A 24,557-nucleotide genomic window follows, 5' to 3' on the forward strand; every position below is an offset into this window, starting at 1 on the left:
ACAAGTGTGTAATGGAAATGGGGTCACCATTGAACAGCGCTCCTGGAGCAATTAGGGTTAAGTGCCTTGCTCAAGGGCCCAGTGCCAGATTTTTTTCCCAACTTGTCGGCTCCAGTATTCAAAGCAGCAACCTTTCGGTTACCGGCACAACGCTCAACCTCGAGGCTACCTGCCGCCCAAATTAGCCCTCTACCAAGATAGCCTCATAATGAGCCAAACAGGATTGTGTCAGAAAAGGGAGAGAAAGGGTGAGAGAGGGAGAGTAACAGTTTGTTCATGGAATGGTTAGGCCTAGGCCTGCTTTTTGAGTAAGAGGAGGAACAAATGGTGAATGAAATCAAGCTAGCTGGATAACGTGCCAAATAGCCCAATAATATTAGTCTGAAACTGGAAAGAGAGACAGGGCCACAGAACGGCAAAATACCAGTTAATTCATTACTGAGTGGTTTAGGGATAGGCCTACTGCTACATTTCTGCCAAAAAGGAAAACATGGTTAATGGAGTTGCCCAATAGTGTGCCAAATGAGAGGTAGCTTTTAGAGCATCATGGGAAGGTAATACACAACATGTCAGAGAAGAGATATAGAGAGGCAGTAAGAAAAGACAGAGTATTAGCAGGGGGAAATAACTTGCTCATAGCAAAATTCAAATGTTAGTCTTACTTTCTAGGCCTATGTTCGTCTAGGGATGGCTTTTCAACTGTCTTTCTTCCTGTATCTTGTGCCTGTTCAGTGACTTACTTCTTGCTTCATTGCTAGGTGAAGCTATGCCGACTGTGACACGGCGTGAGGCGTGAGGGGTCACTTGTCCTCTTTGTAACCAACAGTGAAGTTTTGATAACTCCCTTTGACTTGCGTGAGCTTATTTCTGGACTTGTGTTAATCCCCCGTTTTCCTCATTCCTCCCCTCCTCTCCCTCCCTCCATCCTTCCCTCCACTCTTTCCCTGTGTCTCTCTCTCGGTGGTTGTATGTAAAGATGGAGGGTAGTAGAATCTGTCCTTGACTGACTGTCTGTGGATGGATGTAGCATCTGGAGCGTATTAAGAGACAGGGTGGAGATGGGTGGATAAATGGATGTAGCATCTGGAGCGTATTAAGAGACAGGGTGGAGATGGGTGGATAAATGGATGTAGCATCTGGAGCGTATTAAGAGACAGGGTGGAGATGGGTGGATAAATGGATGTAGCATCTGGAGCGTATTAAGAGACAGGGTGGAGATGGGTGGATAAATGGATGTAGCATCTGGAGCGTATTAAGAGACAGGGTGGAGATGGGTGGATAAATGGATGTAGCATCTGGAGCGTATTAAGAGACAGGGTGGAGATGGGTGGATAAATGGATGTAGCATCTGGAGCGTATTAAGAGACAGGGTGGAGATGGGTGGATAAATGGATGTAGCATCTGGAGCGTATTAAGAGACAGGGTGGAGATGGGTGGATAAATGGATGCAAGACAAAACACAACCACAGAGCTGCTTACTGGCTACTGTACCACGGAATGTTGGGCTGTGTGTGTGTGTGTGTGTGTGCGCGCGTGTGCGTGTGCATGCGCGTGTGTGTGTGTGTGTGAGAGTTTTTGGCCATCTGTGTCAATGTGCATATTTTCCAGTGTGTAGGCCTGTCTGGTTGTGTTTCTGTGTTTGTCTATAAATGTCTATGTTGGAGTGTCTGTGCCACGATGTTTGTGTGCCTTACCTTCAGTGTGTGTGACTGTGTGTGTTTTGTAGGTGTGTTTGGGCCCATCGCAGAGAGGTGCTAAAGCATGACACACACACCTTTGGTGTCCATCAATATTAACAGGGAAGAGGTTGGTAGAGTGCTAACTGACTCTACTGCCTGGAAAGTATCAAGGCAGCCTACGTCTCCTTTTAGATATGACTAATATGTACAGTACGAGACACTACTCACAGTGGGTGGCAGTGTATGTTAACAACTGGAAAGGAAAGGAAGGAAGGCAGTGGGGGATGGAGGGATGGAAAAAAGAGAGAAAGAGAGAGAGGGCAAGCAAGGACACTCAAGTGAAGTGAACACACCAGTGACAGTGGGACATAAACTAATGCCAGTCACCTTTACACTCCAGCAGAGAGTGGAGTGCATATTAACACCACAAGTGAGAGAGAAAAGAAGATGTAAGGATTAGAGAGGGGGAGATCAACACCTTAGTTTTCTCTCTCTACCCCTGTCTGTCTTCCCAGGAGAGGAGATAAACACATACTGCACTGTGTCTGTCTGTCTTCCTCAAAGACAGGAGATAAACACATACTGCACTGTGTTTGTCTGTCTGTCTTCCCCAAAGACAGGAGATAAACACATGCTGCACTGTGTGATTTCTGTCTTCTTTAGTCTTTCTTTCATTCTGTCTCCTGTGTCACAGCCCTTCCCCTCCCGTTTTCTCCCTCTCTCTCTGTCCCTCTTCTGTCCGTCCACCAGCCTTCCTTTCTTCCATTCTCTCTCTCTGTCCCTCTTCTGTCCGTCCACCAGCCTTCCTTTCTTCCATTCTCTCTCTCTGTCCCTCTTCTGTCCGTCCACCAGCCTTCCTTCCTTCCATTCTCTCTCTCTGCGGTGTCACAGCCCTTACCAAACAAACAGTGGCTCTGGCATCAATTATGAAACAGCATGTATCTCCTTATTTGAGGTACGGAGAAGCCTGCCCACTGTCACTTTACGGATGAATAATAGACTCACGTAGAGGAGGAGAGGATGAGATGGACATGGGGACAGATGGAAGGAAAGGGGGAGAAAAGACAGAGGTATAGAGGAGAGAGAGAATAATGAAAGTGGGATAGATAAATCCATTGGTACGCAGAGCAAGAGAGCGAGTGAAAGAGTGACCAGACAGACCACTGCATTAACACACCACTCAGGCCCAGATTGCAGACTCAGCAGATTTCTCATCTGTCAGGGACAACATTTGAGTGTCTTCCCTCTAAAATGGGGACTGGAGGCAGTAAAGGAGGCCTACTGCTGTTCACAGTACAGTTGTTGGTGTTTGTTTGCGGGCCTAACTTTTTGCATTCAGAAACTGGGGAGAACTAGAGTGTAACGGCTCTCGTTGGTAGAAGGAAGAGTGGACCAAAGCGCAGCGTGGAAAGTGTTCATGATACTTTACTCAAAAACACCCAAACAAAAATAACAAACGCGAAAACTAAAGTGAACAGTTCTGTCAGGCACAGACACTAAACAGAAAACAAGATCCCACAAAACCCAAAAAGAAAATGACAACTTATATGTGATCCCCAATCAGAGACAACGATAGACAGCTTCCTCTGATTGGGAACCAGACACGGCCAAAAACAAAGAAATAGAAAACAGACTTTTCCATCCGAGTCACACCCTGACCTAACCAAACATAGAGAATAAAAAGGATCTTTAAGGTCAGGGCATGACAGTACCCCCCCCCCCCCCCCCCAAAGGTGCGGACTCCGACCGCAAACCTGAACCTATAGGGGAGGATCCGGGTGGGCATCTACTCTCGGTGGGGGCTCTGGTGCGGGACACAGACCCCGCTCCGCTTGAGGCTCCCCCCACTTCGGTGGCGCCTCTGGTGCAAGGATCGTTGCCGGGATCTCCGGACCTTAGATCATCGCTGCAGGCTCCGGCCTGGGGACCGTCGCTGCAGGCTCCAGACTGGGGACCATCGCTGGGGGCTCCGGACTGGGAACCGTCACTGGAGGCTCCGGACCAGGGACCATCGCTGTAGGCTTCGGGCCATGGATCATCACTGGAGGCTTCGGGCCATGGATCATCACTGGAGGCTTCGTACGTGGAGCCGGAACAGGTCTCACCGGACTGAGGAGACGTGCAAGAAGCCTGGTGTGTGGAGCTGCCACAAGGCTTACCAGGCTGGGGAGACACACTGGAGGCCTGGCATGTGGAGCCGGAACCGGTCTCACCGGACTGGGGAGAAGCACTGGAAGCCTGGTGCGTGGAGCAGACACCGGATACACAGGGCCGTGGAGGCGCACTGGAGGTCTCGAGCGTAGAGCTGGCACAACCCGTCGTGGCAGGATGCTTACTTTCGCCTGGAAAATGCGGTGCGTTGGCACAGGACGCACTGGGCTGTGAAGGCGCACCGGGGGACACAGTGCGCATCATCGCACGGGGAGTTGGCTCAGGTCTAAACCCTGCCAATCTCCCCGTGTGTCCCCGTTTTTTGGGGGGGAGCTGCCTCTCGGGCTTCCGTTGTTGTCTTAACTCCTCGTATCGTCGCCGTTCCTCTCTCGCTGCCTCCGCCTGATTCCATGGCAGGGTCTTGTCCCCTGCCATTACCTCCTCCCAGGTCCAGGATGTCCTCCTCTCATCTTTCTCCCGGGCCCAGGATCCCTGCTCCTCCTGGCCACGCTGCTTGGTCCTTTGGTTATGGGATCTTCTGTCACGTTCTCTGTCTTCAAACTCCCTATCATAAATGAGCCAAGGCGCAGCGTGCATGTAATTCCACATCTTTAATCGAAGTGAAACCTTCACAAAAAAACAGGTAAAACAGAATCAGAACGTGACGCAACCGTAGCGCACACAAACACTCACAGAAAATAAAGAATTACCCAAAAGGAAAATGACAACTTATGTGATCCCCAATCAGAGACAACGATAGACAGCTGCCTCTGACTGGGAACCACACACACCAAAAACAAAGACAAAAACAAAGAAATAGAAAACATAGACTTTCCCACCCGAGTTACACCCTGACCTAACCAAACATAGAGAATAAAAAGGTCAGGGCGTGACATAGAGTGACAATAAATGTTAGAATTTGTTCAATTTATGGTTTATGGGTAATGTTAGGATTAACGTTAAAGATGAGGGTTTGTGGTTGAAATCCCATTTGTGATCAGAAAGTGCTGTAACGAAGTAGTCGTATTCTTTCCTGTCAACCAGGGCCAGATAGTGACTACAGACACATATCACCTCAACCACCGATACTGTCAGGGAAAGTCAGCAGGCTGATAATGTAAGACAAGCCAGAGGGCTCAGTCACCACACAGCAGATAATGATATTACATTCATAAGGTGATTCATTCATTAGTGTGTGTTATTGACACCGAGCTCAGCGCTACTCTGTAAAGACAATTATCCCTTGGGGCTGTGTGATATTGAAAAACAAAGGCAATTGAAAGGAGAGTAGTCAATGTTTCAGTGGCAAACCTTGTATTGTCATGCAACACGCTAGAATAGTTGAATTCTGGCACTAGTTACAATATAATTTCCAAGAAACACATATTCCATTGTAAATATAATGCCAATTTGAATGCCAACTGTCATGGAGCGGTTGATTTTCATCATGGAGGATAGTTTGCAGAGCTGACAGAAACAGAATTGACATCAATTCTCCGAAAATAACCTTTCCGTTCTCTTAGCTGAAGTGAGGCTTAGTTCCGTAGAGAAGAGATGTAAGATATGAGAGTCAGATTCCCGGCTCTTCACGTCTCTGACAAGAAGCTAAATAGTAGAGACATCAATATTACATTTCTATGATTTATGCATGAATCTGGTCCAAAGTAGAGGGTTAATTAAATGTGAAATGAGACATCCTTTAGTGTTGTGTTCTACCAGGATAAAGAAAGTCCCCGTATTCCTGAGGTCATAATGCATGATGAGGAGTGTGTGTGTGTGTGTGTGTGTGTGTGTGTGTGTGTGTGTGTGTGTGTGTGTGTGTCTGTGTCTGTGTGTGTGTGTGTGTGTGTGTGTGTGTGTGTGTGTGTGTGTGTGTGTGTGTGTGTGTCTGTGTCTGTGTCTGTGTGTGTGTGTGTGTGTGTGTGTGTGTGTGTGTGTGTCTGTGTCTGTGTGTGTGTGTGTGTGTGTGTGTGTGCGCGCGTGTGTGTGTGTGTGTGTGTGTGTGTGTGTGTGCGTGCATGTGCGTGCGTGCGTGCGTGCGTGCGTGCGTGTGTGTGCGTGCGTGTGTGTGTCTGTGTGTGTGTGTGTGTGTGTGTGTGTGTGTGTGTGTGTGTGTGTGTGTGTGTGTGTGTGTGCGTATGCATGCTTGTAGATTCTTCTTGCGCTTGCATGTACAGTACCAGTCAAAGGTTTGGACACAACTACTCATTTAAGGGTTTTTCTTTATTTTTTGCTATTTTCTACAATGCAGAATAATAGTGAAGACATCAATACTATGAAATGACACATATGGAATCATGTAGTAAACAAAAAAATGTTAAACAAGTCCAAATATATTTTATATTTGAGATTCTTCAAAGTAGCCACCCTTTGCCTTGATGACAGGTTTGCACACTCTTGGCATTCTCTCAACCAGCTTCATGAGGAAGTCACATGGATTGCATTTCTCTCCTTCTTAATGAGTTTGAGCCAATCAGTTGTGTTGTGACAAGGTAGGGGTGGTATACAGCAGATAGCCCTATTTGGTAAAAGACCAAGTCCATATTATGGCAAGAACATCTCAAATAAGCAAAGACAAACGACAGTCCATCATTACTTTAACACATGAAAGTCAGGAACACTGAAAGTTTCTTCAGGTGCAGTCGCAAAAACCATCAAGCTCTATGATGAAACAGGCTCTCATGAGGACCGCCACAGGAAAGAAAGACCCAGAGTTACCTCTGCTGCAGAGGATAAGTTCATTAGAGATAACAGCCTCAGAAATTGCAGCCCAAATAAATGCTTCACAGCGTTCAAGTAACAGACACATCTCAACATCAACTGTTCAGAGGAGACTGCATAAATCAGGCCTTCATGGTCGAATTGCTGCAAAGAAACCACTGCTAAAGGACACCAATAATAAGAAGAGACTTGCTTGGGCCAAGAAACACGAGCAATGGACATTAGAGTTGTGGAAATCTGTCCTTTGGTCGGATGAGTCCAAATTTTAGATTTTTGGTTCCAACCGCTGTGTCTTTGTGAGACACAGAGTAGGTGAATGAATGATCTCCGCATGTGTGGTTCCCACTGTGAAGCATGGAGGAGGAGGCGTGATGGTGTGGGGGTGCTTTGCTGGTGACACTGTCTGTGATTTATTTAGAATTTAAGGAACACCTAACCAGCACGGCAACCACAGCATTCTGCAGCGATACACCATCCCATCTGGTTTGCGCTTAGTGGGACTATCATTTCAGCAGGACAATGACCCAACACACCTCCAGGCTGTGCAAGGGTTATTTGAAAAATAAGGAGAGTGATGGAGTGCTGCATCAGATGACCTGGCCTCCACAATCACCCGACCTCAACCCAATTGAGATGGTTTGGGATTGGACAGCGGAGTTGGACCACAGGGTTTGAAGAGTGCTAAGCATATGTGGGAATTCCTTCAAGACTGTTGGAAAAAGCATTCCTCATGAAGCTGGTTGAGAGAATGCCAAGAGTGTAGAAAAGCTGTCATCATGGCAAAGGGTGGCTACTTTGAAGAATATAAAATGTAAATATATTTTGATTTGTTTAACATTTGTTTGGTTACTACATGATTCCATATGTGTTATTTCATAGTTTTGATGTCTTCACTATTATTTTACAATGTAGAACATTTTAAAAAATAAAGACAAATCCTTGAATGAGGAGATCCAAACTTTTAACTGGTATTGTATGTGTACATGTGCATGAGACAATGGGAGTTTGTTGTGTGTGTTTGCTGTGTGTGTATATTTGCGTGTATGCATGTGCAGGTTATACTGTTTAAAGCACTAAAAATATAATCTATAATAATAATCTGGAAGGATCAGTCAGTGTGTATCAGAGAGAGAGAGAGAGACAGAGAGACAGAGAGAGAGACAGAGAGAGACAGAGAGAGACAGAGAGAGAGACAGACAGGCAGAGACAGAGACAGAAGGAGACAGAGACAGAAGGAGACAGAGACAGACAGAGAGACAGAGACAGACAGAGAGACAACTAGAGAGAGAAAAAGAAAGAGTGAGAGAAAAAGAGAAGGAAAGAGAGAGAGAAAGACAGAAAGAGAAAGAGAAAGAGAGAGAAAGTGAAAGAGAGAGAAAGAGAGAGAGAGAGAAAGAGAAGGAGAGAGAAAGAGAGAGAGAAAGACAGAAAGAGAAAGACAAAGAGAGAGAAAGAGAGAGAGAGAGAGAGAGAGAGAGAGAGAGATCCTGGTTTACTTTAGTGTAACATGAGATCATGAGGGAGGGAGGGAGGGAGGGAGGGAGGGAGGGAGGGAGGGAGGGAGGGAGGGAGGGAGGGAGGGAGGGAGGGAGGGAGGGAGGGAGGGAGGGAGGGAGGGAGGGAGAGGGAGGGAGGGAGGGAGGGAGACGGGCATGTGGGGCGGGAATTGAAGGCCAGATTTGTGGAGGTCTCCATCTGCGAGCATAATCCAGAATAAATCTCTTTACGAGAGAAAGAGGGAGAGAGAGAAGGAGGTACAGAGCAAGGGGGGTGGGGGGTGGGGTCAATGTAGTGGATTTGATGCTGGTGTCGTGTCTGTGACTATCATTAAATGTCAAGACTGTTATTTATATCAAATCAGTTCCCTAGGTTGAATTATTACATGATTAAACTTATCATGTAAACATTAATTAACTAGGAAGTCGGAGCACCACTGAAAATGTTGAGATTAAAGCTATAATTTTCTGAATATAACACTTCAGATATTTTAATATCTGATCAATTAGTCTTCAATTAATGAATTATTAATTGTTACCTCATTAGTCTCATTCCAAACGTCGTAAAATTCTTGGTTATCTGCACGGACCCTAGTTTCCATAATGAATCAGCAATATACAAATTGGCTTATTTATTTATTTATTAACTAACTAAATAATCACAGAAATACATCACAAACAGACAGTAGATATTGGTTACTAACAGTGATAGAAAAGTCTCTTGTGGGCTAAGCCGATATGACGGCTTGGAAGACAAGGGAAAGGGGTGGGGACTGAGAGAGAGGGAAAGACTACACACAGTCTAGAATTATATTCCTTGAAATGCTAATCCTTTGCACATGAACGGCAGCTCATTCGAGAATGATTGCAATTTATATATTTACACCCGTGTGTTGTTGTTGTCTTCTCTGTTGGAATCCTCGATAGTCCTGTAGAGTTCATCAGAGTTTCTGGTTAACTTTTTCAGAGTACCATTTGGAAATGTTCTCATATAATAGATGCTTCGGGGGTTGTCGGTATTCTCGTTCTAGACTTATATAAATTCTAGCTGTAGACTAGTAATTATGTGTCTAAGATTTGCTCTTGTTTTGTAGTGATCGATAGTCTCAGAGTTTAACCATTTCCATCCATGTGTAAGGGTTTTCCTCCTCCTCTTCCTCTGAGGAGGAGAGGCGAGAAGGATCGGAGGACCAATGCGCAGCGTGGTAAGTGTCCATGGTTGTTTATTTAAAAAACATAAACTGAACACTCAATGAAATACAAAACAATAAACGTGAACAAAACCGAAACAGTACCGTGTGGCTCACAGGCACGGAAACAATCACCCACAAAACAACAGTGAAAACCCAGGCTACCTCAGTATGATTCTCAATCAGAGACAACTAACGACACCTGCCTCTGATTGAGAACCATACTAGGCCGAACACAGAAAACCAACCTAGAAACACAAAACATAGAATGCCCACCCAACTCACATCTTGACCAACTAAAACAAACAAATAACACAAGAACTAGGGTCACAATGTGACAGTACCCCCCCCCCCCCCCCCCCCCCCCCCCAAGGTGCGGACTCCGGCCGCAAAACCTGAACCTATAGGGGAGGGTCTGGGTGGGCATCTGTCTGCGGTGGCGGCTCTGGCGCTGGAAGTGGACCCCACTCCACCATAGTCTTAGTCCGCCTCTGTGGCCTCCTAGGAACGGCGACCCTTGCCGCCGACCCTGACCTGGGAACCTTAATAAATAGGCCCACAGGACTGAGGTACACCTCCGGACTTAACAAACTCCTCCGGACTGAGGGGCAGCTCCGGACTGAGGGGTAGCTCAGGACTGAGGGGTAGTTCAGGACTGAGGGGTAGCTCAGGACTGAGAGGTAGCTCAGGACTGAGGGGTAGCTCAGGACTGAGGGGTAGCTCAGGACTGAGGGGTAGCTCAGGACTGAGAGGTAGCTCAGGCTGGTTGACGGCTATGGCAGCTTCTGGCTGACTGACGGCTCTGGCAGCTCCTGGCTGACTGACGGCTCTGGCAGCTCCTGGCTGACTGACGGCTCTGCCAGCTCCTGGCTATTTGACGACTCTGGCTGCTCCTGGCTGGTTGACGACTCTGGCAGCTCCTGGCTGGCTGGCGACTCTGGCAGCTCCTGGCTGACTGGCAGCTCTGGCGGCTCCTGGCTGACTGGCGGCTCTGGCGGCTCCATGCTGACTGGCGGTCTGGCGGCTCCATGCTGACTGGCGGCTCTGGCGGCTCATGACAGACTGGTGGCTCTGGCGGCTCTGGACAGGCGGGAGACTCTAGCAGCTCTGGACAGGCGGGAGACTCTAGCAGCTCTGAACAGGCGGGAGACTCTAGCAGCTCTGAACAGGCGGGAGACTCTAGCAGCTCTGAACAGGCGGGAGACTCTAGCAGCGCTGGCCAGACGGGAGACTCTAGCAGCTCTGCACAGGCGGGAGACCCTGTAGGGAGGAGACAGAGAGACAACCTGGTGCGTGGGGCTGCCACAGGACAGGAGGAGGCACCTGAAGGCCCGGGCTGTGGGGGAGCACTGGAGCTCTGGTGCGCAGCCTTGGCACCACTCCCCCAGGCTGGATAACTACTCTAGCCCGGACCCTCCAGAGTGCAGGCACAGGTTGAACAGGGCTGTGGGTAAGCACGGGAGATCTAGTGCCTACTACACGCACCTCTCTCTTAGGCTCCACTCCCACATTTGCCCGGCACGAGCGGAGCGCAGGCATAGGACGCAGTGCACCCTCCCTGCGCCCCGGAGACACAGCACGCAGAGCCGGAGCAGGATACCCTGGACCGAAACGGCGTACCGGCGACCAGACACGCTGAGCAGGCACCATACGCCCTGGCTGGATGCCCACACTCGCATGACACTTTCGGGGGGCTGCCCTATAGCGCACCGGGCTATGGGCACATACTGGCGACACCGTGCGCTTAATCGCATAACACGGTGCCTGACCAGTAACGAGCTGCTTATAATAAGCACGAGGAGTGAGCTCAGGTCTGCTACCTGGCTTAGCCACACTCCACGTGTGCCTCCCCCCAAATATTTTTGGGGCTGCCTCTCGTACCTGTCGTGCTGCCGTGCTGCCTCCTCATATCGCTGCCGCTCAGCTTTCGCTGCCTCCAGCTCTGCTTTGGGGCGGCGATATTCCCCAGCCTGTGCCCAGGGTCCTTCTCTGTTCAAAATCTCCTCCCATGTCCAGGAGTCTTGTGATGCTGGCCGCTGCTGCTGCTGCTGCTGACGCTGTATGTTACCACGCCGCTTGGTCCTTGGTTGGTGGGTGATTCTGTAAGGGTTTTCCTCCTCCTCTTTGCCTGAGGAGGAGAGGCGAGAAGGATCGGAGGACCGTGGTGTGCAGCGTGGTATGTGTCCATGGTTGTTTATTTAAAAAACATAAACTGAACACTCAATGAAATACAAAACAATAAACGTGAACAAAACCGAAACAGTACCGTGTGGCTAACAAACACAGCAATCACCCACAAAACAACAGTGAAAACCCAGGCTACCTAAGTATGATTCTCAATCAGAGACAACTAACGACACCTGCCTCTGATTGAGAACCATACTAGGCCGAACACAGAAAACCAACCTAGAAACACAAAACATAGAATGCCCAACCAAGTCACGTCCTGACCAACTAAAACAAACAAATAACCCAAGAACTAGGGTCAGAACATGACACCATGTAGCCAAACTACAGCTGTATGGTCTCCGTGGCCTATAGAACTGTAGAATTGTCTGACTTGTCCTGTGGTATAGTTGTAGGATAAACCATTTCACATGAAGCGTCAGCTGCATGTTTTCTAGCCTAATGTGAATTTCATCAGGAGCGGGTATTATACACTTCAGTAGAAAAGGGCGGTTCCATGACGTCAACGTAATGTCTATGCTCACGTGGGCGTGGCCATTGATTTGGTTAATTTTATATGAAAACCCATACTCTCATTTAGAAGGAACTACCCAACTACCCAAATGTCATCAACTACACTAATTAGCATAGCGCAACGGTCAAAAAATATTACTAGAAAATATTCATATTCATGAAATCACAAGTGAAATATAGTGAAACACAGCTTAGCCTTTTGTTAATCACCCTGCCATCTCAGATTTTGAAATTATGCTTTACAGCCAAAGCAAGACAAGCGTTTATGTAAGTTTATAGATAGCCTAGCATAGCATTATGTCCAGCTAGCAGCAGGAAGCTTGGTCACGAAAATCAGAAAAGCAATCAAATTAACCCTTTACCTTTGATGATCTTTGGATGTTTTCACTGACGAGACTCCCAGTTAGACAGCAAATGTTCCTTTTGTTCCATAAAGATTATTTATTTTTATTCAGAAATCCACCGGAAATAGTAGTCACGACAACGCCCCCAAAAAATACAAATTATATCCATAATATCGACAGAAACATGGCAAACTTTTTTTATAATCAATCCTCAAGGTGCTTTTCAAATATCTATTAGATAATATATCAACGGGGACAATTGGCTTTTCAGTAGGAGCGAGAGGAAAAATGACTACCTCTGTCTTTTACGCAAGAATTACTCTGCGAGCCCTCAGCTGGCCACTTACGCAATGTAGTCGTTTACGCTCATTCTTCAACATAAAGGCGTGAAACTATGTCAAAATGCTGTAGAAAAAATGCTGTGGAATATGTAGAAATAGGAATCTGGTTGATATCCCTTTCAGTGGCCAATAGGGTTGCATAGGAACACAACGGTTTCAAAACATGAGTCACTTCCTGATTGGATTTTTCTTAGGCTTTCGCCTGCAATATCAGTTCTGTTAAACTCACAGACAATATTTTGACAGTTTTGGAAACTTTAGAGTGTTTTCTACCCTAAGCTGTCAATTACAGTGCCTTGCGAAAGTATTCGGCCCCCTTGAACTTTGCGACCTTTTGCCACATTTCAGGCTTCAAACATAAAGATATAAAACTGTATTTTTTTGTGAAGAATCAACAACAAGTGGGACACAATCATGAAGTGGAACGACATTTATTGGATATTTCAAACTTTTTTAACAAATCAAAAACTGAAAAATTGGATGTGCAAAATTATTCAGCCCCCTTAAGTTAATACTTTGTAGCGCCACCTTTTGCTGCGATTACAGCTGTAAGTCGCTTGGGGTATGTCTCTATCAGTTTTGCACATCGAGAGACTGACATTTTTTCCCATTCCTCCTTGCAAAACAGCTCGAGCTCAGTGAGGTTGGATGGAGAGCATTTGTGAACAGCAGTTTTCAGTTCTTTCCACAGATTCTCGATTGGATTCAGGTCTGGACTTTGACTTGGCCATTCTAACACCTGGATATGTTTATATTTGAACCATTCCATTGTAGATTTTGCTTTATGTTTTGGATCATTGTCTTGTTGGAAGACAGTCTCAGGTCTTTTGCAGACTCCATCAGGTTTTCTTCCAGAATGGTCCTGTATTTGGCTCCATCCATCTTCCCATCAATTTTAACCATCTTCCCTGTCCCTGCTGAAGAAAAGCAGGTCCAAACCATGATGCTGCCACCACCATGTTTGACAGTGGGGATGGTGTGTTCAGGGTGATGAGCTGTGTTGCTTTTACGCCAAACATAACGTTTTGCATTGTTGCCAAAAAGTTCAATTTTGGTTTCATCTGACCAGAGCACCTTCTTCCACATGTTTGGTGTGTCTCCCAGGTGGCTTGTGGCAAACTTTAACCAACACTTTTTATGGATATCTTTAAGAAATGGCTTTCTTCTTGCCACTCTTCCATAAAGGCCAGATTTGTGCAATATACGACTGATTGTTGTCCTATGGACAGAGTCTCCCACCTCAGCTGTAGATCTCTGCAGTTCATCCAGAGTGATCATGGGCCTCTTGGCTGCATCTCTGATCAGTCTTCTCCTTGTATGAGCTGAAAGTTTAGAGGGACGGCCAGGTCTTGGTAGATTTGCAGTGGTCTGATACTCCTTCCATTTCAATATTATTGCTTGCACAGTGCTCCTTGGGATGTTTAAAGCTTGGGAAATCTTTTTGTATCCAAATCCGGCTTTAAACTTCTTCACAACAGTATCGCGGACCTGCCTGGTGTGTTCCTTGTTCTTCATGATGCTCTCTGCGCTTTTAACGGACCTCTGAGACTATCACAGTGCAGGTGCATTTATATGGAGACTTGATTACACACAGGTGGATTGTATTTATCATCATTAGTCATTTAGGTCAAAATTGGATCATTCAGAGATCCTCACTGAACCTCTGGAGAGAGTTTGCTGCACTGAAAGTAAAGGGGCTGAATAATTTTGCACGGCCAATTTTTCAGTTTTTCATTTGTTAAAAAAGTTTGAAATATCCAATAAATGTCGTTCCACTTCATGATTGTGTCCCACTTGTTGTTGATTCTTCACAAAAAAATACAGTTTTATATCTTTATGTTTGAAGCCTGAAATGTGGCAAAAGGTCGCAAAGTTCAAGGGGGCCGAATACTTTCGCAAGGCACTGTATATGCATATTCTAGCATCTGGTCCTGAGAAATAGGCGGTTTACTTTGGGAACGTTATTTTTACAAAAATAAAAAATAGTGCCCACTAGTTTCAAGAGGTTAACATCACATTACATATTTTCACAAATAGTTTCGTGTTTAATCACATATGTTTCACAATATTTAGATATAAACCTGACAGCTGGGAAATGTACACTTTAAGAGATGTGTGTTTCCTGTCCTTCATGAGGTCACCAAATGAAACACACTCATCATTACTGTCCCCTAAATGTCCACAGACCAGTCCCACATTCTCAAAAGTAGAAATATTGTTTTGGGGATTAGGAGTTTTGAACAAAATAAGTCCTTTGTTCTGGTAGACTCTCTCAATATTGCATGACAATTTCTACCAGGTATTTATGACCTGTCGTAAAGTCATACAACTGTGGAGAGAGAGAAAACACAAACAGACCCCACAGAGCCCCAGGACAGCAACACAATTAGACCCAACCAAATCATGAGAAAACAAAAAGATATTTACTTAAAAGAAAGAATTAACAAAACAGAGCAAACTAGAATTCTATTTGGCACTAAACAGAGAGTACACAGTGGCAGAATACCTGACCACTGTAACTGACCCAAACTTAAGGAAAGCTTTGACTGTGTACAGACTCAGTGAGCATAGCCTTGCTATTGAGAAAGGCCACCGTAGGCAGACATGGCTCTCAAGAGAAGACAGGCTATGTGCACACTGCCCACAAAGTGAGTTGGAAACTAAGTTGCACTTCCTAACCTCCTGCCAAATGTATGACCATATTAGAGATATATTTCCCTCAGATTACACAGATCCACAAAGAATTCGAAAACAAATCCAATTTTGATAAACTCCCGTATCTATTGGGTGAAATAACACAGTGTGTCCCAGGGCATGTCATGACACTGGCTAAGAATTATATCCGTTTCTTGTGTTTTAAGGTTGAGTACTGATCAACAGAGAGAGAGGGAGAGGGGAGAGAGAGAGGGAGAGGGGAGAGAGAGAGGGAGAGGGAAGAGAGAGAGAGAGAGAGAGGGGAGAGGGAGAGAGAGAGGGAGAGGGGAGAGAGAGAGGGAGAGGGGAAAGAGATAGGGAGAGAGAGAGAGAGAGAGAGAGAGAGAGAGAGAGAGAGAGAGAGAGAGAGAGAAAGTTTAAAGCATCTCCTTAGCGTGGGTCACTGTGTTATCTGTCTAGGCAAACCACCTTTTCAGATCACATTCTATCTCCGTGATCATCATTTAGGTGACAGTCTCTCCCACTTTATCTCTATCTGTTTCTGTTGGAGAAAAAGACAGAACGATCTTCCCCTCTCATGCAGAAAACTCTGTAACATTAATTAGAAATGATAATACATTCAAATGTTATGGCTGAAATGCAGAAATTATTCATTTGTAAACAGAGGATAGTTTCTGTATCTGTGTGAGGTAGCCTTCAGCTCTCTGTCTCTCTCTGTGTCAGTCTCTCATCTCTCTCTCTCTCTCTGTGTCAGTCTCTCACCTCTCTCTCTCTGTCGCTCTCTGCCTCTGTGTCAGTCTCTCTCATCTCTCTCTCTGTCACTCTGTCTCTCTCTCTCTCTCTTTCTGTGTGTTCATGTGTGTGTTTGTGTGTGTGTACACGCATGTGTGCGTGTGTGTCTGCGTACATATAGGTGTATGTCTGCATGCTTAATTAGGTTAGCTGATTAGTGCAGTGTGTGATGGAGGTAGACAGTGTGTTTGCTCTGTGTTAACCCTGTCTGTGCTGATGTCAGCATCAATCACGTGTCATGTGTTCCTCCATCAACCATCAACACTGCATGTGTTCTGAACACTGGTCTGTTTAGTCGTCTGTTCAATCCCTCACTCTTCAAAAACTTTACAAGGACTGATTGAAGCAGACTGAGGGTCTCTCTCTGTCTTTCTCTCTCTCTCTCTCTCTCTCTCTCTCATGTCAAATAATGACTGAGTTATGGACTATGTTGCTTCCCTAATCCTAAAGTAGCTGACATCCAAGGGCTTATAGAATGCTGTTGCAGGCACTCAAAGTTACTGCATGAAACTTGGGAATAAATGGTAGTTAGGCTTTTTCTCCAGATGCCGTTGGTTTTATGCACTAGTGGAGTGGTTCACCAACCATTTCCTCACGTGGAAAATCAATGCTCTGGTTGTCACTTTTATAACTTCTATTCCCCCATATCTCTCTCTCTCTCTCTCTCTCTCTCTCTCTCTCTCTCTCTCTCTCTCTCTCTCTCTCTCTCTCTCTCTCTGTCTCTGTATCTCTCTCACTCTCTCTGTATCTCTCCCTCTCTCTCTGTATCTCTCCCTCTCTCTCTCTGTATCTCTCTCTGTATCTCTCTTTCTGTATCTCTCTCTCTGTATCTCGCTCCCTCTCTCTCTCTCTCTCTCTCTCTCTCTCTCTCTCTCTCTCTCTCTCTCTCCCTCTCTCTCTCTCTCTCTCTCTCTCACTCTCTCTCCCCCCTTTCTCTCTCTTTCAGTGATGCTGCTGGACACAACAGAGTCTACCTCGGAGCTTGGCTGGACCACATATCCTGACACTGGGGTAAGCAGAGGACAAATCACTGGGAAAATATCAAAACACGCACGCACACGCACACACACACACACACACACACACACACACACACACACACACACACACACACACACACTCAGGGCTCTGGTCAAAAGTAGTGCACTTCACTGGGTATACAGGATGTCTTTTGAAACATAGCTACTGATCGATATGACATCATCAACGTTGACATTGGTAATAGATTGTATTATGAGGCTCCAGTTCATAAGATGGGTTTGGGGTCTCATCAGAGGAAGTCAAAGCCTGTGTGTGTGTGTGTGTGTGTGTGTGTACGTACGTGTGCGTGTGCGTGCGCGTGCGTGGGCGTGTGGGCGTGTGTTCAATGCTAATTGCTGGGCATACATCATAATCATCATCATCATCATCATCATTACCATACTCACTGAAGCAGTATCCAAAACAAATGATTATGGTAATGGGGTGACTGTAAATGTCCTAGTATATGACTGACTGTTACATTCCAATCTACTGTATACAGCTGCATCATGTACTCTTGTATCCATCAGTCTTTCTGGTGTTATGAAATACAGAGCTTGTATGAATACCGTACAGTACAGGCCTGGTGTATATTAGAGCCAGCTGAGTAAGATCACGCTGATTGCTGTGAGGAAGTTTTGCGTTTGCATGGGTGTGTTTTTTATAGAGCCACAGAGATGAGAAGTGGTTCTGAGATGAAGATATTGTTATTGGACCTGGGGCACTAAGCTAAGAGAAGCAGACAAAGAGGGAGAGAGCAAGAGAGGAGAGAAAAGGAGAGAGTTTTCTGTTAACCCTTTCCTCCCCCTTCTCTTTTCAGAATTTCTTCTCTTTGGCTTGAGGGCCAGTTGATAATCTTTATATATTTTTCCTCCCTTCGTCTTGTTTCTCCTCCTCCCCTCTTTGGCTCTCTCCCTCCATCCCTCCCACACTCCTCTCTCTCCTCTCCATCTCTCCATCCTTCTCACACTCCTCTCTCTCCATCCCTCCCACACTCCTCTCTCTCCATCCCTCCCACACTCCTCTCTCTCCATCCCTCCCACACTCCTCTCTCTCCATCCCTCCCACACTCCTCTCTCTCCATCCCTCCCTCTCTCCACACTCCTCTCTCTCCCTCCCATCCTCCTCCCACCTTCCCGCACTCCTCTCTCTCCATCCCTCCCACACTCCCCTCTCTCCTCTCCATCCCTCCATCCCTCTTCCACTCCTCACTCTCCTCTCCATCCCTCCATCCCTTCCACACTCCTCTCTCTCCCTCCATCCCTCCACTCCCCTCTCTCACTCTGTCCCGCCATCTACTCCTCTCATCTCACATGTCCCGCCTCTACTCCTCTCTCTCTCCATTCTTCCATTCCTCCATCCCTCCATTCCTCCTCCACTCATCTCTCTCCTATCCATCCCTCCACCCCTCCTCTCTCTCCTGTCCATCCCTCCTCCACTCCTCTCTCTCCTCTCCATCCCTCCATCCCTCCTCCACTCCTCTCTCTCCTCTCCATCCCTCCATCCCTCCTCCCCTCCCCTCCTCTCTCTCCTCTCCATCCCTCCTCCACTCCTCTCTCTCCTCTCCATCTCTCCATCCCTCCACCCCTCCTCTGTCTCCTCTCCATCCCTCCTCCACTCCTCTCTCTCTCCTCTCCATCCCTCCATCCCTCCTCCCCTCCCCTCTCTCTCTCCTGTCCATCCCTCCTCCACTCCTCTCTCTCCTCTCCATCCCTCCATCCCTCCTCCACTCCTCTCTCTCCTCTCCATCCCTCCTCCACTCCTCTCTCTCCTCTCCATCTCTCCATCCCTCCTCCACTCCTCTCTCTCCTCTCCATCCCTCCATCCCTCCTCCACTCCTCTCTCTCCTCTCCATCCCTCCATCCCTTCTCCACTCCTCTCTCTCCTCTCCATCCCTCCTCCACTCTTCTCTCTCCTCTCCATCTCTCCATCCCTCCTCCACTCCTCTCTCTTCTGTCCATCCCTCATCCACTCCTCTCTCTCCACTCCATCCCTTCATCTCTCCATCCACTTCCACTTCTCTCTTTCTTCTCCATCCCTCCATCCCCCATCCCTCCTCCACTTCTCTCTCTCCTCTCCATCCATTTCTCCTCATTCTCTTCCTCCCTTCTTCCATCCCCCTCTCTTCCTCTGCTTTCTATTCCTCTATCCACATCATCTCCCATCCCTTCTCCCTCTCTTCTCCCTCTCTCCTCCCACCCTCATTTCTCTCTCGCTCTGTGCCCTTCAGTGTGTCTGAGGCCCTGTCCTCTGTCACTGTGGAGATTTGTTGTTTTTCTGGGATTTCGGTTCAGATTAAATCACAAATGACTTGTCTCTCTCCTCCACCCCCCTCTCCCCAATCTGTCTACTTTTTTCCACTCATGAGAGGGAGCAAGAAAGGGGGGGAAGGGGATAAGAGGAAGGGGGAAAAAACACAGAAAACAAATGCAAGAGGGCGGGTTTCAGTATTTATTCATGGCCATACGGTGGCAACGCACACACGCGATGTCACACATTTAGACCTGTGCTCACTCACTCACACTCATCCTGCATGCCTGGCTGAGAGTCTCCACTCTATCCCCTACCAGGACTTTTACCTACAGTACCTCTCTCTCTCTCTCTCCTTCTCTCTCTCACACAAACACAATCTGTCACACACACACACACACACACACACACACACACACACACACACACACACACACACACACACACACACACACACACAATCTGTGTCACACACTCTCATTCTCTGTTTCCGTCTCTCTCTTCTAACATAACCTGTATCATTGCCTGGGAGGGACTGTCCCTCTCCTCTCTCCATTAGTCTGCCAGCCCCTCAGCCTCTTTTCACGTGTTCTCTGATGTTATCATTACTTCAATTGCACCAAATGGGAATGCACTCTCTCTGTCAGTGTGATGGTGGAGGGCTTTGGTTCTTTGCTCTTTTTCTGTGGACAAGGTGACACACACACACACACACACACACACACACACACACACGCGAGAGATACAGTATACTCTGATAGGGTGTACAGATCAGGACCCTGGCAGATTGGAATGATGATGAGGACTAGTAAACAGCAGTAGAGTAGCTACTGTATTGCAACAGAAAATGCTCTGCTTGTCACTCAGGGCCACAATGGCCTAAAGCAAAGCCTTTTCATACAGAGGAGCGTCCTAGTGTATAATCTCTGAAACTAAGCCCTGCATCACATTTACATTTGACTCATTCAGCAGACTTTCTCATCATGAGTGATTGTTTTGAGCAGCTTTAGGTTTCACTTCAGCTGTCCTGAATTTCCACACCGTAAACTTGTGTTCTTATCCTCCATTACCAAAAATAGAGAGAGCGAAAGAGAGAGAGAGAGAGAGAGAGAAAGAAAGAAAGAGAAAGAGAAAGAGAAAGAGAGAGGAAAATAAGGAGAGAGAGAGAGAGACAGAGAGAGACAGAGAGAGAGACAGAGTGAGACAGAGAGAGAGACAGAGTGAGACAGAGAGTGAGACAGAGAGAGAGACAGAGAGAGAGAGACAGAGAGAGAGAGAGAGAGACAGGGAGAGAGACAGAGTGAGACAGAGAGAGACAGAGAGAGAGACAGAGAGAGAGAGACAGAGAGAGAGAGAGAGAGAGAGACAGAGAGAGAGACAGGGAGAGAGAGAGAGACAGAGAGAGAGAGAGAGACAGGGAGAGAGACAGGGAGAGATGCATGGCAATAATGCACCGTCCCATAAAATATGCAATATGCAAATATATATATATATAGCATTCTACTGAGCCATTAACTTTATCTTTGTATTCTTGTCTTTTATTATTTCTTATTGGTGTTGCATTGCCCAGAAGGAACCTGTCAGTAAGCATTTAGTTGGTCGGTGTATGCCTTGTGTATCCCATACATATGACTAATAACACTTAAACCTTGAGTTAGACCATGTGTGTTCACGAAGACCATGTTATGATTAGCAGTGATGTTTATTGCACTGTGAGCTATTTATATAGACAATCTATGTATATACTGTACGTTTTTGATTGATAATGCATAAATGTCTGTGTAATATCATGTTGCACTCAGAAAGTATGTATATATATTTCAAAAGACCTATGTTTATATACAGTTACAGCCTGTATAGACAGTTAGTACTGTGTTATACACAAGATATAAACTGTATAATAGTACAATGTGTGTATTCATTTTGCCCATTCTGTTGAAAGACTTTCTTAAATGTAAGTAAACGGAATGAAATGGGGAGTGACCTTCCTGAAGGGACATACACCCGTGAATGGGAGAGCCAAGCGGTTAAATATTGACTCTATTCCTTTAAGAGCAGAGTATCAGCCCCAGCAGTCAGCAAACAGTGTAGGGAGGTGCTTAGGAACATCACATTGCTGAAGTGAAAATAAAATGAAAACCCGAATGTTATGAACAGGATTGAATTTTTCCACTTTAAAGAATCGATCTATACAGCTGTACTGTTACCTACTGTAGTCTCCAGTCACTGGAGCCTTTTTCTGATCAGAGGAAGAGAATGAACAGAGTCAACAGACGCTGAGGTGAGTAAAGAGAAGATAGAGTTATAATATGTGATAATTATTTAAAATGATGTTACATGAACTTTATATAAAACGTTGTATTACTAATTTGTTGACAATCATAAATGAAACAATATAAAAATATATAATTGCTTATTTCAGAGTGACTATAATACATTATGTTCTTTGGTCTGTTCCCAGCAATGGCTTCCTCCTGTATTCTCCTGTGAAGAGCAGTTCCAGTGCTCTATCTGTCTGGATGTGTTCACTGAGCCAGTCTCCATCCCCTGTGGACACAACTACTGACCTATGCCAGTGTCCATTGTGTATGGAGAAATTCAGACAAAGACCTGAGCTTCGAGTCAATACTTTCATTTCTGAAATGGCTGCTCAGCTCAAGAAGTTGGCTCCAGTTGAAGCCACACCCTTCACCCCAGGACAAGCCCAAACCACAACCCTCGCCAAATCTGGAGAAGTGCCATGTGACGTCTGTACTGATACAAAGCTTGTGTCTATAAAGTCCTGCCTGGTGTGTCTGGCCTCTTACTGTGAGACTCACCTGGAGCCTCATCAGAGAGTTGCTTCTTTCAAGAAACACAAGCTGATCGACCCTGTGGAGAACCTGGAAGACAGGGTGTGTAAGAAGCATGAGAGACCCCTGGAACTGTTCTTTAGGAGTGATCAGATGTGTGTGTGTCAGTTCTGCACTGAGACAGACCACAAGACGCACAAGACTGTCCCCATAGAGGAAGAGTATAGAGAGAGGAAGACTCAGATGAGGAAGACTAAGGGTAAAGTTCAGGAGATGATCCAGGAGAGACTGCTGAAGGTTAAGGAGATCAAACATGCAGTAGAGCTCAGCAAGAGAGATGTAAAGAGAGAGATAGCAGACAGCGTGGAGGTCTTCACTGCTATGGTGCGCTGTATTGAGAAAAGCCAGGCTGAGCTCATTGAGGTGGTTGAGGGGAAGCTGAAAGCAGCAGAGAGGCGGGCTGAAGGGCTCATTGAAGAGTTGGAGCAGGAAATCACTGAGCTAAAGAGAGGAAGCACTGAGCTGGAGCAGCTCTCAGATATTGAGGACCACCTTCCCCTCCTTCACAGCTCCCCATCCCTCTGTACTACCCTTCCACACACAAAGAACTGGTCTGAGATCTGTGTTCATAGCAGTGTGGGTGTGGGGACTCTGGGGAGAGTTTTGTCTCAGCTGGAGGAGACCCTCGGTAAAGAGATGAAAAATGTGTGTGTTGCTGATCTGAAGAAGATACAGCAGTATGCAGTGGATGTGACTCTGGACCCTGATACAGCATATGCCAAACTCATCCTGTCTAAGGACAGGAAACAAGTGAGATATGGAGACAAAAAGCAGAATCTCCCTGCCAACCCAGAGAGGTTTGATTATCATACCCGTGTTTTAGGAAAGGATGGGTTCTCCTCGGGGAGATTCTACTATGAAGTTCAGGTGAAAGGGAGGACTTCGTGGGGTTTAGGAATGGCTAGAGAGTCCATCAACAGGAAGGGAGTGAATCTATTGAGTCTTGCCAATGGATACTGGGCTTTGGGGCTGGAGAATGGGGATGAGTATGAGGTTTTCACTGGGTTTTATGTCCCCCTCACCCTGAGAGAGAAGCCCCAGAAGGTGGGGGTGTTTGTGGATTATGAGGAGGGTCAGGTCTCCTTTTACAACGTGGAGGCCAGGTCTCATATCTACTCTTTCACTGGCTGCACCTTCACTGAGAGACTCCACCCACTGTTCTCTACAGGCTATCATCCTTCCAACACAACTCCTCTTATCATCTCTCCCATCAAGTCTGGCTGAGTTTAGAGAACAGGGAATTCAGTCACACAGACACAAAGCATATGCACAATATTACTGTGTTTATATTTGTACATTCATTAGAGAATATGTTTGTATATGTTTATCAGCTTATTTATTTGCATTCTGCTGGTATCTTCTCTGATATCATAACACTGTATATTACAATGAAAATATAAAAGTTTTACATTTGAGTCCCATGTGCAATTTCTCCCTTGGATTTACCAACTATGCATACTGTCAGAGCCGGTCGTGACCTCCCTGGGGCCCTAAGCAAAATTCTGCTAAGGGGCCCTCCTACCTGACCCGTGTGCCATGTAAACCATTTGCCATTGCCACACAGTCACACCTGACACCCCAGTGCTCCCACTACAATCCTCCCTCCCAGTGGCGGTTCATTCAGACATTTGGAACAACACAAGTAAATAATCATAACATTTAAAACGATATAAATATAAATATATGTACAAAAATAAGACTCGTAAATATCAAAAAAGAAGTAACAGAGACAAATAGAAACAAATTGTAGTATATAAATACAAATAATATAGTGAATCTATTTATTACACTATTCCCCTATTGCTAACTGTAACGTCCGGGGTGTGGTGGGTGAGAAGTCAGGCGCAGGAAGCAGAGTGTCACACCCTGACCTTAGTATTCATTGTTTTCTTTGTTATTTTGGTTAGGTCAGGGTGTGACATGGGTGATGTATGTGTTTTGGTCTTGTCTAGGGGTTTTGTATGTTTATGGGGGTGTTTCCTATCTAGGTGTATGTCTATGGTCTATGGTTGCCTAGATTGGTTCTCAAATAGAGGCAGCTGTCTCTCATTGTCTCTGATTGTGAACCATATTTAGGCAGCCATATTCTTTGGGTATTTTGTGGGTGATTGTTCCTGTTTCAGTGTGCCAGTGTTTAGTGTTCACGTTACGGGACTGTGTCGTCTTCGTTCATTTTTGTCGGTTTGTTGTATTCCCATTAAATATGGATTATGTTCACGCTGCATCTTGGTCCTCCTCTCTTTCACCCGAAGACAGTCGTTACACAGAGAGTTCAGGGTAGTGCTATATCGTTGAATGCACAAAAAACTGTGAACATACAACAAACCCCACAGAACACGGGGCGCACACCAAAAACAAATGCCCCA

At 46.1% G+C, this 24,557-nt stretch overlaps 1 protein-coding gene and 1 pseudogene across 1 annotated transcript in view; both read left to right on the forward strand.

The window, feature by feature from the left end:
• The window catches only part of LOC139389402 (ephrin type-B receptor 5-like), a 69,976-nt gene that overhangs the window by 6,492 nt on the left and 38,927 nt on the right, over positions 1-24,557 (forward strand). The window contains exon 2 of the mRNA XM_071136135.1: positions 17,016-17,080. Coding sequence (XP_070992236.1) covers positions 17,016-17,080 — 65 coding nt within the window. The remainder of the gene's footprint in view (positions 1-17,015; positions 17,081-24,557) is intronic.
• Positions 21,803-23,606, forward strand: LOC139389423 (E3 ubiquitin-protein ligase TRIM21-like; annotated as a pseudogene).

This window comes from Oncorhynchus clarkii, chromosome 3 (assembly GCF_045791955.1).
Source record: "Oncorhynchus clarkii lewisi isolate Uvic-CL-2024 chromosome 3, UVic_Ocla_1.0, whole genome shotgun sequence".
NCBI classification, from domain to species: Eukaryota; Metazoa; Chordata; class Actinopteri; order Salmoniformes; family Salmonidae; genus Oncorhynchus; species Oncorhynchus clarkii.